The sequence below is a fragment of the Populus alba genome, chromosome 6 (assembly GCF_005239225.2).
Source record: "Populus alba chromosome 6, ASM523922v2, whole genome shotgun sequence".
Lineage (NCBI taxonomy): Eukaryota > Viridiplantae > Streptophyta > Magnoliopsida > Malpighiales > Salicaceae > Populus > Populus alba.
In genome coordinates this window covers 12,849,344-12,863,879 of record NC_133289.1, presented here as the reverse complement: position 1 = coordinate 12,863,879, position 14,536 = coordinate 12,849,344, and the positions used below count along the sequence as shown (strand labels likewise).

Sequence of the window (14,536 nt, the reverse complement as noted above, 5' to 3'; positions counted from 1 at the left end):
AAAGAGCCAAACCCTTCTTATCCAAAACAAGAATAATCAAAATCTTTATTTTTTATTTAAAATCTTATATAGTAACTGATACTTGGTTAAAGTTTTTTCTTAATTGATACAAGATTAAATATTACTTAGTCATAAGATGGTTAAATAAATATTCAGTAATGCTCTTTTCATGAAAAAAAAAAAAAAACAACAACAAGAATAAATGATGAGAAAATCACGAGCCATTAGATTTAGGAACCTAACACCAACTTTCATGTTGATTGCATTATCCAGTAACTCTTGACTTCTTTTCTAATCTATTTTTGCATATTTTTTTTATGAAATAGAATTGTTCATATATCTTTTGACCTCATTGTTTTTTTCCTTATCAAAATAATTTTCAAACTCTTGACTAAAAAATTTTCTTTATATCATATAATAAAACTGGTATTAATAACTATTCCTAATTCATCTTTTATAGAGTTATGGAGCATAAGAACGACTTGTAGTCAGTTACAACTAAACTCAATATTTTCAATTTATAAAAAAAAACTTGATGTTTTGATGGTTATATTGGTGTTTTGATGTCTTTAGCAAAACCTCATGATTATCTCTTTTTAGTATTAAATGACATGATTAGTTGGTCGAACTCTAATTTGACAACAATGGATAAATATACGTTCTTTTATTAGAACTTGAATCTATCTAATGCTAATTTGAGGGTTATTTAACTAGAAATAAAATATACAACTAATACTACTTACCACAATAATATTGTATTAGTCAATAAGATCATGTAAGTTATGACTGATTAACTCAAACAAATATAGAACAAGCTCATATAAAGTTGATCAAAAACTCTTTTTGATCAATTTCCTGGGAAGCATGTCCTTAGTTATGTTTCAATAACAAGCACTTTATTAAAAGTGTTGGGAAGTTCTTAAACACATCTTAAGTATCACATGTTCATACAACAGATACCACAATAAGATTTATCCAATTTGGATATAATCGTATAAAAGGTTTCACCTATCCCACAAGTATATATATATTTTTAAGCCAATTATATGACACAACCACTTTATTTACATTCGACTCAACCTATTATTGGACAATTTAATGTCCCATAGGTTGCCTTTTATTAAGGCAATCTCAATCTTTTACATGTTAAGAATCTAGTATGTTGTGGATTAACAAACAAGGAAAGAAAAATAAGATTGAATTAAACCAATAATAATTAAATGAGAAATGACTTAATTTTTTAAAGCTAATATATAGAAATCTTGTTTAAGATGGTATGATTGACAAAGTTAGAAAGAGAAGAAGATTTATATAGATAGTTATATCATCTTATATAAGAATTTATGATAAGTGTATTTCACTTATATTTTAAAAGATTTAGGTTTGTAGGATGTAAAAAAATAAAAAATCATCTCTAATAATCAAATAACAAGTAATGATAATTAATTGTGTTTATTTAATAGAAAAATTAACTTATGTTTAAATCTACCCTTTTAAAATCACAAATTTTTTTCAGAACTATATTTTTAAAAAAATTACAATAAAAAAACTACCATTAGATTATCCCGTAAAATTGCTGGGTGTCAAAGTTTTGTATCCGTCCAGGCACACAGTTCAATCCCTGTAATAAAAAACTTTTTTAGTGAATGACAAAAATGGAATTACTCTTAGCTTACCAACGCTGTCTATAGCTAATCCAATCATGTGCTCATCACATGACAGAAAATCATTCAGTTTTTGATAAATGAAACTTTTTTAAAAAGAAAACAATAACTCGAAGAAATTAAGAAATCAACCCTCCTTCTAGACCGAATTCATCTCCTAACCCTAACCCTAACCCTAAAATCCTACTACTTCCACTCCGATTTCCTGAAATTTCCAACATCTCCGATCAAATAGAAGAGTGAGCTAAAGAGTGTATCATTTATAGCTAGCACTGTTTGCTGAAGAGTGAGCAAAGCAACAGGGACGACCTCAGAGTTGACAAACAGGTCAATAATATTTGGTCGTGATTCTTCCTCATCGGTGCCGGTCGATAGATCCGGTCAACTGGATTTGTATTTGCAATTGCAGTAACTTGGTTAAAATTCATCCGGTGAAGTCTACTGATCATATAAGACAAGGAGGAGATCTGAGGGAAACGGTGGTTTGATTTTATCATGAGATGGAACATAGTCTTTTGTTAAAAAATTGTGCAGATGATTGTCTTATTGTACAGCACAGCTGCTTCGAGTGATTCCATCTAGGATTTGGAGGTATGCAATATAGTTTGAATTTTCACTCTCAAGTTATGTTATTAGCAGGAGTATTTTATTCTTGATAATAATAATAATAATAATAATAATAATAATAATAATAATAATAATAATAATAATAATAATAATGCCATGAGTTTGAGGATTTATTATTATGTCAAGTAGAAGTAGAATTAGTACTTTTATTATTGCAGTTTTATACCAAATATTACTATTACTATCAAGTTGGAATCCGAATTAAATTCCTGACAGTTTTGGTTTATTACTCCTTCAAAACCTGTCTCTCATGCCCCTTTCACTTGTGGTCTCGTATGGTCTAAACCTAGTACAGGTTCTCAGTGTTATTTGTCTGACTGATTTACACTTAAATTGTTGGTGTCGTGATGGTGAACTGGTGGAGAAATAAGCGTAATTTATTGAGGCTGCAATCTTCAAGACCAAGGCTACTTACCAGTCTCTCGCTCTTTTTTTTTTTTCCCATTTCTTTTAGTTTGATTTTTTTGTTGGTTCTATTAGAAGTGCAGATTATATTAGCCATTGTAATTTTATCATAAAAAATTTAATTAGAGATTATAGTCAAGTCTCCTGTCTGAAATCTGTTAGTTTTGGTGGAAAAAGTTTGCCAGAAAGACTATTGGAATCCATATGATTACATCAATGAATAATTTGACTTGATTAGGGATGTATGGATAAATGGGAGACTAACCCTAAGGAAAAATTAAGCCATCATCCCAAATTTCTAATTTTATCATTGTTTTTCTGCAATTAGAAAGAGTAAGATTACACAAAAAGAAAACTTATACTAAAAAACACTAATAACTATTAATGCAATGATTTTATGAATCATTTATATGGCAAGTAAATCACTTATATAACATCATTCACCATTTGTTTCATTGGTATTAATGTTTTTATGTCGGACTTTTCCTTTCAAAAAATGGTCTTTAAGAAGTAACAATCTCATAATGCTGATGCCTGCAAACCTTGGAAAAAATATACTAAATTGAGGAACTTGTAATTGAGTGGAATTATGAATCTCAGCATGGTGCAATGCTCCTAATTATCTCAGCTTGGTTTCGTTCTCCTAATATTCTGCAATTTAAAACTATCACTGATCATGTTGGGACTTTTAGTTCAAGTTGTCATTGTAAATCATATTATAAGTGAACTTGGATTTCAGTTCTTATCCTTTGATTTGTGTCCTTTGCAGGCGTATCATCCTTTATTGTCGTTTGAACTCCAATTTGCCTCTATGTGCTACAATACTACTACTTTTTCATGCATTATTGTATCTATTGGGTTTATAACACAGAGTTTGCTAGGAATCTGATGCAATGGCAACGTCTAGTAAGTTCGATATGTCTTCTGATAGCCCGGATAGGCCGATATACTCTAGTGGCCATCGTGGATCCCACTTAGCTGCTCAGATGGACAGATCGAGTAGCTTTCGTGAGAGTACAGAGAATCCAATCCTATCTTCTGTCCCGAACATGGCTCGAAGTAGTGTTGTGGTAGCACAGGGAGACGTGGTGAACTTCTTCCAATGCATGCGTTTTGATCCAAAGGTGGTGGCTGCAGACCATAAATCTAGTCGTCAAGGGGACTTTAAGCGACACATGAATGCTGCTCTTGGAATTTCAGCAGATGACTCTTCTGGTTCTTTGAAAGGCAAGGTGGTATTGTCTCCCTCACCTGAAGAAATCAAGCGAGTAAGAGATGGTCTGCGTGGAAGCTCTGTCAAGGGCAGGTAGTTTTTGAATATTTTGCATTTTACATAGTACCTTTCACTAGTTTAATTAAGTTCTATTAAATAAATAGGGAACGTATGAAGATTTTCACTGAAGCCTTGTCTGCATTCAACAAGTTCTTCCCAACCATACCGTCAAAGAAGAGGTCTAGATTAGAAGGTTATTCTAATGATAGGCCTAATGCTTCAGTATCAAGCGATCGGTCGGTCCTTGTTCCAAGCCTGGGTAAAATGGGAATTCAAAATCATTCTGCCACCAGTGGTTTTGAACTTGAACAGCAAAAGTCAGAAGAACGGACCAAAAATATTGTTCCAAACAAGCGCACACGAACTTCTTTGGTGGATGTGCGGGTATGCAACTTCCTTTTATTACCCGTTCATGATTGTTTTATTTAATTAACTTGTAAAGTTCAGTATGATTTGTCATGTTGGTTATTGATTAGACATCATCACCTTATCTGGGTTGCATTTGTAAATTAGTAGTAATACATTTGACCCTGTTTTGATATCTCCCACAATATTACATGGAAGCCTGCCTGTTTTAGCTAATTTGCCTTTTTATTTTTTTCCTTTGCCTTCCAGAATCTCACTGGATTCAAACCCCTTCTTCTTCTTCTTCTTCTCCTTTGAAGTAGGACGGGATGGTACTATGTTGTTTAAATACCACCTGTTATTTACAACTAAAGTATAAGACTTCCTTCTTTTATTTTTTGTGGCGCCTTGGTTTACAATGCGTATTTGTAATACTAGTGGTGCCTTCCAGGTTTTCCAAATGTCATGAACTTTCCAGTGTCTTAGTTTCCTTAAGATATTGTTATAAGCTTTTAATTCTCATAAGCTCTGACTAATAAAGATGGATGTGCAGGGTAATGCTCTGGTCAGGCCATCTGGTATTGTTGACAGAGACAGGGAAATGCTAAGGCTTGCAAATAGTGGTGCTGTTCAAGGTGAGGATCGAAGTTTATCAATTGGTGTTGATGGTTGGGAAAAGACAAAAATGAAGAAGAAGCGTTCTGGGATAAAGCCAGATGTTGCTTCAAACATGGTGTCAACTAAACCCTCAGATGGCTATCGGGAATCAAAACAGGGAGCGCTGCAAAGACCTGGTACTGATGCTCGTTCAAGAATGAATATTGATTCCCATGGGTTCAGGTATGCCTTCTGAAAGTGATCTATTTCTCTACCTGCGTGCGATGACTACAATAGCACCTGTGAACATACACCACGATGTTTTGCCATTTCGTTTAGTCATCATTTTTCCATAATTTTTGAGTTCCTTACACTACCTCTGTTATCTCCTAATTATTGTTTTTGAGCCTTGTGGTTGCTTTACTCCAATAGGAGGATTTGTATCAAACACTCATGCAGTTTTCTATTGTTTGTCACATGATATTATAATGCTATCTTTATTTTATGCCACTGTTGTTTCTTTCCTTTTTGTTATCATCCTCTTTCCATTTATGGTTGAGTCTAAGGTCTAGAATTTTTGTGGGAGCCAACATCAATTTTATGCATTTACACTACTTGTTGTGGGACAAGGGTGTGTTAATTAAAAAAAAGGGGGAGAAAAATGACACACCATTATGGTAAAATGTAGTTGTTTCTTTTAATTTTTGTGATTATCTCTCCTATATATGATGTTTTCCTGAGCTGTATTTTTCTTATATGGGCTAGCTTCAAGAAATTAGTGAAGAAAAACAACCCAGTTTACAGCAATAAAATTCAAAGCACATTTGGTTACATGTACCTTCGTGAGATGCACAGTTACAGCCTTGAATGCCTATTTATGAAGGAGATAAAAAACATATTTTGTAGAGATGTAATATACTGGTTATCTCAAATTTCACATCAAGATTTTTTTTGCAATAATACAATTTTCCTTTTGTTTCAGTTGTGGAAGTAGTTGTCATTGAGGATTGCTTTAATGATTATGTGGTTAGTATATGATGTGCTTGACTAGCTGTAAAGATTTGTGAAGTTCTTGCCACTCTTTGCTAAGATCAAAACCCATCACTAGTTCTGGGATTTTGGTCCAGATTTTGGCCTCACATGATGGTCAAAATGGCTTTCACTGAAACAATAATCAAAAGTAAATTCAGTTATTCTAAATTATTGTTAGAATCCTTTCTCTGTTTTTTTTTTTTCAAGCTTAATTTAACTTTAGAGGAAGATTTGTTCGGTTATATACTTTTGGTAATTGCTTTACATCCTGCAATCTCCAGTTTGTGAGGCAAGATTAACTTGTATTTCTCTATAGGCCTGGAGTTTCTAATGGTGCTGTTGGAGTTGGAAAAATAGATGGTATCTCACAACCAACAGGCTTGAGCGTGCGATCGATGACCCCTAGGACTGACCTGGAGAACAGTTCTCTTCTAAATGATAGGAGAGAACGCCCTCTTGGTTCAGATAAGGAAAGGGTGAATATCAGAGCTGTTACTAAGTATGCACTGCATCCTTAACACATTCATTCACATACCTTTGTTGTTATTTATATTCCATAACTGTTGTTGTTTGTTGTATTCCATTACCTTTGTTGTTATTTATATTCCATTCATTTAGCTCTGTTTCTTTCCTTATCATATTGGATTTTTCTCTTTGGATAAATGGAAAATCTCTTGTTCTTTGAATTGTTTTTTCCTTGACTATTTTATAGGAAACTTTCTTTTTCTTTATTACGCCCTTCTTTTGCACCGTTAATATGTTTGATCAGGCTGTACATGGATTCACTATCCTTTGTTTCTCTACAATGCTCAGGGCTGTTCGGGATGATTTTAATTCTGCTAGTCCCACTTCCAGTGCAAAAATGAATCCGTCCATTCGGGCTCCCCGATCAGGTTCAGGTATTATGCCCAAGTTGTCCCCAGTTGTCCATAGAGCAACTGCTCCCAATGATTGGGAGCTCTCTCATTGTACGAACAAGCCACCTGCTGTTGGAGCTAACAACCGCAAACGCACAGCATCTGCTCGGTCTTCGTCTCCACCTGTTGCTCACTGGGCTGGTCAGAGGCCACAGAAGATCTATCGAACAGCTAGAAGAACAAATTTGGTTCCCATTGTTAACAATGATGAAAGTCCCACTTTGGATAGTGTATCTGATGTTTCAGGTAATGAAATTGGGGTGGGATTTGCCAGGCGCTTGAGTGGCAATTCTCCTCAGCAAGTTAAATTAAAAGGTGACACTTTATCGTCAGCTGTTTTATCAGAAAGTGAAGAATCAGGGGCTACAGAGGTTAAATCTAAAGATAAGAGCAGAAAGTCTGATGAGATAGATGAGAAAGCTGGGCAGAATGTTCAAAAGATATCACCTTTGGGCCTTCCATCAAGAAAGAACAAGCTGGTTTCAGGTGAAGATATTGGAGATGGTGTTCGCAGGCAAGGGAGGACTGGGAGGGGTTTTACTTCAACAAGGTCTCTTGTGCCAACAGCAGTTGAGAAACTGGGCAATGTTGGAACAGCAAAACAGCTTAGAAGTGCCAGACTTGGTTTTGATAAAAATGAAAGGTCAACATTCTGCATCAAATTTTCTAGTTATCCATCAAATGTCTTCTTTTTATCTAGCATTGCTGCATGTCAGATTGGAAACTCATATTTTCAAGAAATATTTTTGTGCAGCAAGACAGGCCGTCCTCCAACCAGAAAACTCTCTGATCGTAAGGCTTATACACGCCAAAAGAATACAACAGTCAATGCAACAGCAGATTTTCTTGGTACTTTACTTCAAAGTCCCTCAGATAATTTTCTGATACCCTAAATGTTTTCTTTCCATCTCTCTTCTTTTCCATCCATTTACTTTTGGTTTTGGTTTTTTTAGTTGGTTCAGAAGGTGGGCATGAAGAGCTATTGGCTGCTGCAAGTGCTGTTATTAATCCTGGTACTTGTCACTGAAATTTTTTGTTCCTTTTATTGCTTGAATTCTGTCTTTGTTGGTTAATTGATTTGATTGTCACTGCAGACCTAGCCTTTTTGAGCTCATTTTGGAGGCAAATGGAGACATTCTTTGGTTTTATATCTGATGTAGACATTGCTCACTTGAAACAACAGGTAAGGCCTTTTGTTCTTCAATTTAGTTTATGTAGGATGCATTAAAATTGTTCCGCCTCCACTTAGCAGCATTTTATAAACTTAGCCATGATCATTCAATGTATTAATAGTAATTATCTTATTATGAAAGCTTAATCATACAGCTAAGTGAGTCCTGTTTGACCTTCATATAATTTAAGTGTGTGTGCGTGTCCAAAATTGTTGATAGACTTCTATATTTATCAAATTTCAGTGGTTGTGTCCATATCCAGCAGTATTACTCATGGATATTTGTTGCAAAAATGTTTAGACTATTGTTGCAAATGGTAGAGGACTTCTTTCTTTCTTTCTATTTTCTATCATTTTAATGTTTTCCTATTAGATGGAATTATATTCTTGTTTTCAGCAAGATTCATTCATTTAGTTCAGCAGCAGCAGCATGTAGGTAGAGAAAGAAGAATTCCTCATTAAGGGAGATGACAAGCCCATTGATAAAATTACGCATATTGATATAAGCTCTTGTTGCTAATCAATAACAAATGGTTTATATCTTTGAAATTGAACCATTATCAGCCATTCACAAATACTTCTCCACCTGCAGCAGTACCATGTATGGAGTCTTGACTCTTGGAATCTCTTTTTAGTAAACTTGTGTATTCTTTCATGAAGGTTTCATTCATCTTGATTGAGACGAGGAGTAAATAAATGTTTTTTGCATCTCCTAACCAACAATTTGGAAGATTGATTGATATTAAGATGTTAATGAACTTATATATGTGTTTCTTGATTTTGAACATGGAATGGATGTTGTGTAGTGGTGTATTGATGCTTTCAATCTGTTAAATTTGCTAGAATCTAATTTATTTTGCACATTAGACAATTTTCACATGTATATTTGATAAATTGATACTTTTAACTACATGGCGGATTATAATATATTTCTTTCTAGAAAAACTAGTTTTCCTTCTCTTTTATATTCACCAAACATATTCATAGATATATATGTGCTAGTTCTTTTAGGGTTCTACCTATCTGTAATATCTCTGTGGAGCATCCGTACTCTATATAGAATGTTACAAGCAGCACTCATGCCTTTCTAATGCTCAAAGTTATAATCATTGATTATTGAATATTATGGTGAAGTATTACCCAATATTATTTTGTGCCAGTGATGGCCTCTTTTTGTAAAATAAAATCATATCAAAACTGCAAGTTGTATTAATTTCCTTAACCATATGATTCATTTTTCAGGGAAGTATTGTGTTTACTGCACCGTCAGCAACACCAGTCCATTCTGATGCAAACAACTACAGTACTGTCCCTAATGGGTATGGGTTATTTGAACATGATAGGGAGGTTGAGCTTGAGCTTGCTGCTGAAACTAGGACTTCAGAACTTCTTCCAGATCAGTTAATGCCTGTAGATAGAGAAATTCCCCTTTCTCAGCTACTCTTGGCAGCCTTGACCTCAGAGGAAGATTGTACCCTTGGAAATGCAGACCTGGAATTTGATGCATATGGAACTGATTTCGAGCTACATGAGGAGTTGGAATCAAATCGTGTGAATCACCTAGATAATTTTCAGTTTTCTGGACATGTTGCATTTAGTGGTTGCAAGGTGAGTGGGAAGCCAGACCACGATGAGACAGATAATGATATTTCAGGCATCCCAAACATGGGTATTGACTCAAACTTGAGAAATACCATAAATGGTGTCCTTTCAGACCATGCATTGGTATCAGGGATGGCCTGTTCCAAATTTCAATATGATAATATGAAGATTGAAGAAAAACTTCGTTTGGAGGTTCTTAGCCTGGGAATTTTTCCTGAATCAATGGTAAGTTTATTTCCACATTAACGTTATTCTTTTCACTGTTTCATCATTCTTTTCCTGCATTTGATTTGTCTTTGGACCACGAGGCTGGGTAATGTGTTGGATCTTCTAATTTTAGCAGCATAATGGCTTCAGATGTTTGATTCTTTAGTCAGGATTTAAATGAAATTTTTTTTTGGAGCTTATTTTCCTTTTCCCTTTCTTCTTTCTGCCCCCTTTTTAAAGTTTCTTTTCTCTCAGTTGTGGGGAGGTGGGAGCACGGGGGGATTTGGCTGAATGGTTTCTGGGATTGCCTTCGAATGTCATATGTAATGTTATTGCAACAGCACTAAGATCTGTTAATGTATGCCATTTATTACGTAATCTTCCTTAAACAGCCTGACATGCCGATGGATGATGAAGGAATCTGTGGGCACATTAGCAAATTAGAGGAGAATCAACATGGGCAGGTACTTCTGATTTTACTGTAAAGGCCTTAATAGCAAATGACTTCAATCAATTATCCTTTAATTCTCTTTCCCTCTCACTCTCTGTATATGTATTTATATTATGTACATCTCTTATATTAAGTCGAGCAAGACTTATGTTTCTCTTTTGTTTTCCACTTTTTCCTGTCTTTTTGATGTCATATGATTGTTTTCAATTTTCTACAGAATGGTGAATTTTTTAACTCTTCATTTTTAGTAGGAAGTTGAAATATGAATCTATTGCTTGCATTGAAACATACTGTTGAACTTTCCATCCTGCAATGAATTCATTCTTTAAAGGAGGTCATCTCATGGTTTTGTTTGTTATTATGATAGGTTTCAAGGAAGAAAGGTTTATTAGACAAGCTGTTGAAACATGCCTCAGAAATGAAAGAACTCCAAGAAAAGTAAAGAATTTATTCTTGCTATAAATCCAAGTGTGTTTTTGCCTTTTCACTTGAACTCTCACAATGTACTCATGATACTACATGGCTGTATAGGGAATTTGAACAACGTGCTCATGACAAACTCGTCACAATGGCTTATGAAAAGTACATGGTAATTTTCACACTTTATTCTCCTTTCCTACACTTCATACATTCACATTTCTTTTCATGTTTGGGTATGAATATATCGGTATGCTGAGACTGGGGACCAAAGGGCTATGATGCCCAATATATCTGAACTGACCTCTTAAACTAGGAACAATACTTTTTGCAACTTGTTCAGGGTTGTACTGCAAACATGCTTTGGTGAAAATGGGCTAGAATTGGCTATTATGGATCGATAGAAGTGATAGATAGAGTAAATGAGAGGCATACTTTGTATTTTCTGGTGACTAATATTGCATTATTTATGTGTGATTTTTGGGTAGCTTATTTGGAAATTTGCTGTAAGTAATTGTCACCCTTGTAGGATTTGCAGCAGCTTATTTTCACAAACTCATGAAGTATTATTATTTAGTTGGTTGGCTTATAAAGCTATAATTACTGAGTGCTGTGAGTGATCACTACTCATAAATAACAATGTCCATATATGTGTGGTCTTGGTCCTTGGCCAAAATTCTACCTTTTTTATTTTCCTTTCTTCATGATGCTGGCCTCTGTTTTGGTCAGTGGTCTTTACTGCCCCAAAAAATGGGTTGGTCCATTTGATCAACATCCATGTAGTGCAAGGAAGAATTGAATTTGATGGATATGGATACTTCTCACTTTTCATCGCCCACCAAACTGGATGGGTTAAAACAAAAATTTGTTGTGAAGAAACAATAACCCATTAGACTCAAATCTGAAAAGGCAATCTGAGCAAGAGGTAGAAAATTGCATTCAGATGAAAATCCAGCAAAGGCTTCCTAACCAAAAATAAATTTAGCACTGAGGTTCATTAAATAGAAACCCATTTGGCCCTAAGGTAAAATCCTTGTGAATTGTCAAAAGGTTTCTAGAATTCCAAATGCAACGAACATAATCTAATCATGTTACTTTTTCAGAAACTACTTTTTCTTGATCATCACAGGGCATGATAATTGCCTTAAATACCACACTTGTTCATCCTCATGCTGTCATTGTAAATAAGAGTAATCTACAATAGTGTCAATGACATAGTGTGGGAAGAGAAATCAACCTCCTGCATCAGTCAAGTTCTTTTCATATAGCATGCCTGTAGCAAAATGTTTGACCAAATCCAGTGACTGGCTGTTCAGTAGAGATACTATGGGAATGCTCGAAGCATGGAATGAGTTCTTTTCACCAAATCGTCTCATGGTCCAAGTAGGAGGATAGAATTAGAGAAACACATGTCCAAATTGTCTTGATATGGTATGCCTGTTCCAGGAAGATTTGATGAAACCCAGTGAAAGGTTGTTTAATAGAGAGGCAACGTAGGTCTGCCCAAAGCATGAAATGAATGGCCTTTTGCCAACTTTTCTCATGACCCAAGTAGGAGGATATAATTTGGAGAAATGCAGCAAGTCAGCATTGCTCTGAAGTCTGAAGGTGTGAATGGTGTAAATGTCACTAATGGTGTCATCAGAGTACATGAACGGAAGAAAAACAATTGAAATATGTAGTTTTCAGGACATGATTTAATTATAAAGTCCTTGATTAAAAACTTGTACTTTTCTGGTTTGGTTTGCTAGTTAGCTACTTCAGCACTCCCCCCTCCCTCTGTGCACATCACTGAGGGGTGAGTTGAATCAGCGTGTGTACATGCAATTTTCATCCTGGAGTCCGGCCATTTTGTTACTTTGTAGACTATTCTTAACTGGTGTTTGGTAGTTGCTTGGAAAACAGCAACCCATTTTTTTCTCTCTCTTTTGAAGCTTGTTTCATTTACTGTTTATCATGCTGGTGGCTGGTAGGTTATTGTTTAAAAACTTCTGGATATATATTTGATGGTTAGCTAACACAGCATTATTTAATAGACTTGTTGGGGTCCTAATGCCACTGGTGGGAAGAGTTCCAGTAGCAAAATGGCCAAGCAAGCTGCCTTAGCATTTGTTAAACGAACTTTAGAGCGATGTCATAAATTTGAAGTTACAGGAAACAGCTGCTTCAGTGAGCCCTCATTTAGGGATATGTTCGTTTCTGGGACTGCCCGCCTAAATGGTGCACAATCAGTGGATACTCCTGCTGATGGTGAATCCGCAAAGTTGTATGGCAATACCTCAACCCGCTCTTTGGAAGCCAGAGTTTCAGGTATTTTTTCTGATGTCTCAGAATTTGCTTCTGGAATTCATTCATGTGTGGATGTGTTTTCTTTAAATCTCTTTTTTATGGGTTCTTGTTGTCTGTGATGTGTCGTTTTACCCTTTGTATTTGTGTTTTCCAGTCACATGGAACAATTTTGGACTGTTATTTTTGTTTTCTGCAGCTTCCATGGGTTCACAGCCAAGTCCTCGAACTTTACATTTGGGTCAGAATGGGGATAGCCACATCTCAAATCCTTCTGATCTGCTTCCACCTGTTAATCGCTTATCGGAACAAATTACTGGTAAGGAAGATACGTGGTCAAACAGGATGAAGAAGAGGGAGTTGTTGCTTGATGATGTTGTTGGTAGCCCATCAAGTGCTCCATCAGGAATAGGAGGTTCTCTATCGAGCAGTACAAAAGGGAAGAGGAGTGAGAGAGACAGGGAAGGAAAGGGGCACAACAGAGAGGTTTTATCTAGAAACGGATCTATTAAAATTGGTCGACCAACATTATCTAATCAAAAGGGGGAGCGGAAAACTAAAACGAAGCCCAAGCAAAAAACAACGCAATTGTCTGTTTCTGTGAATGGCCTTGTTGGCAAGATATCGGAGCAACCTAAGACAACTTTGCCTTCCGAGGCAAAGTCAAGTGAAAACAACAGTAATAGCAAAGCAAAGGAAAAGGATAGGCTTGGCTTGGATGTGTTGGATGATGCTATTGATTTGTCCAACCTGCAGCTGCCAGGAATAGATGTATTAGATGACAGCCAAGGGCAGGATCTGGGTTCATGGCTGAACATTGATGATGATGGATTACAAGAGCATGGTGACATTGATTTCATGGGCCTTGAAATTCCAATGGATGACCTTTCAGATCTAAATATGATGGTTTGAAGTCTTTCTCTGTATAGTCTTGTTCATTATACTATTGACAAACAACACATAATCACTGTTGTCAAAAACATGACCAGTTATATGGATGGTCATTTGGCCACCGGTCCACAATTAGGTTATATAGATTCTTTTGTAGACTTCACAAGATTTTCAAGTGAACCTTTTGGATGCTTTGGATTTTGTTCCTGTATTAAGTTGGTACCTTCACCATAAAGATCTTTTGTTCAAGGTACAAGCTAGTTTGTCCTATCATTTACATGTTAGCAAACACTGTATCCTGGCTGTAGCTTTTACAAATCAGAGAACAATGCCTCCTGTACATACATTTTATATTTCTAATAAAATCAGCTTTTTGCTCAGTTATTTATATCTTGCAGACATTCTCAGAGATCTCTTCTTGTCTACTTAGTTTCTGATTCTTAATAGATATCGTTACTGTCAAAGTTGTGATAACACTGACTTTATTAGATGCAGTAACTTCTTTGAGAGTTAGTCCCTGACAAGTCTCAAGAAAAGATCCAAAGACAATAAAGTTTTTGTCTTCTCTTTGATATATTTGCCTTTTGATTCATTTACAGGTTCCCATTAAATGTAATCTATAAGGGCATTTCATGGTAAGAGTTTTCCTCA

The 14,536-nt window shown here is 35.5% G+C and overlaps 1 protein-coding gene across 6 annotated transcripts; it reads left to right on the top strand.

Annotated features, from left to right (window-relative positions):
- Positions 1 to 1,660: 1,660 nt before the first annotated feature.
- On the top strand, positions 1,661 to 14,273 carry LOC118047973 (uncharacterized). 6 transcript variants are annotated; one of them, XM_073410160.1, is made up of 15 exons: positions 1,661 to 2,255; positions 3,578 to 4,002; positions 4,074 to 4,353; positions 4,868 to 5,154; positions 6,260 to 6,442; positions 6,757 to 7,503; positions 7,615 to 7,709; positions 7,814 to 7,873; positions 7,955 to 8,043; positions 9,274 to 9,858; positions 10,233 to 10,304; positions 10,659 to 10,729; positions 10,823 to 10,880; positions 12,745 to 13,018; positions 13,194 to 14,273. In XM_073410160.1, the coding sequence occupies exons 2-15, from the start codon at positions 3,590 to 3,592 to the stop codon at positions 13,904 to 13,906; spliced, it is 3,927 nt and encodes a 1,308-aa protein (XP_073266261.1). In that variant the 5' UTR covers positions 1,661 to 2,255; positions 3,578 to 3,589; the 3' UTR covers positions 13,907 to 14,273. The 6 variants fall into 6 exon arrangements, with proteins under 6 accessions (XP_073266261.1, XP_034913344.1, XP_034913343.1 ...); XM_035057453.2 differs by having other exon boundaries at positions 3,568 to 4,002; XM_035057452.2 differs by having other exon boundaries at positions 3,466 to 4,002.
- Positions 14,274 to 14,536: the final 263 nt, after the last annotated feature.

Coding starts and splice junctions, on each gene's coding strand:
- LOC118047973 (XM_073410160.1), top strand. CDS start 3,590: ATGGCAACGTCTAGTAAGTTCGATATGTCTTCTGATAGCCCGGATAGG. Junction 7,710..7,813: donor TGCAACAGCAGATTTTCTTG/GTACTTTACTTC, acceptor TGGTTTTTTTAG/TTGGTTCAGAAGGTGGGCAT. Junction 7,874..7,954: donor AAGTGCTGTTATTAATCCTG/GTACTTGTCACT, acceptor TTGTCACTGCAG/ACCTAGCCTTTTTGAGCTCA.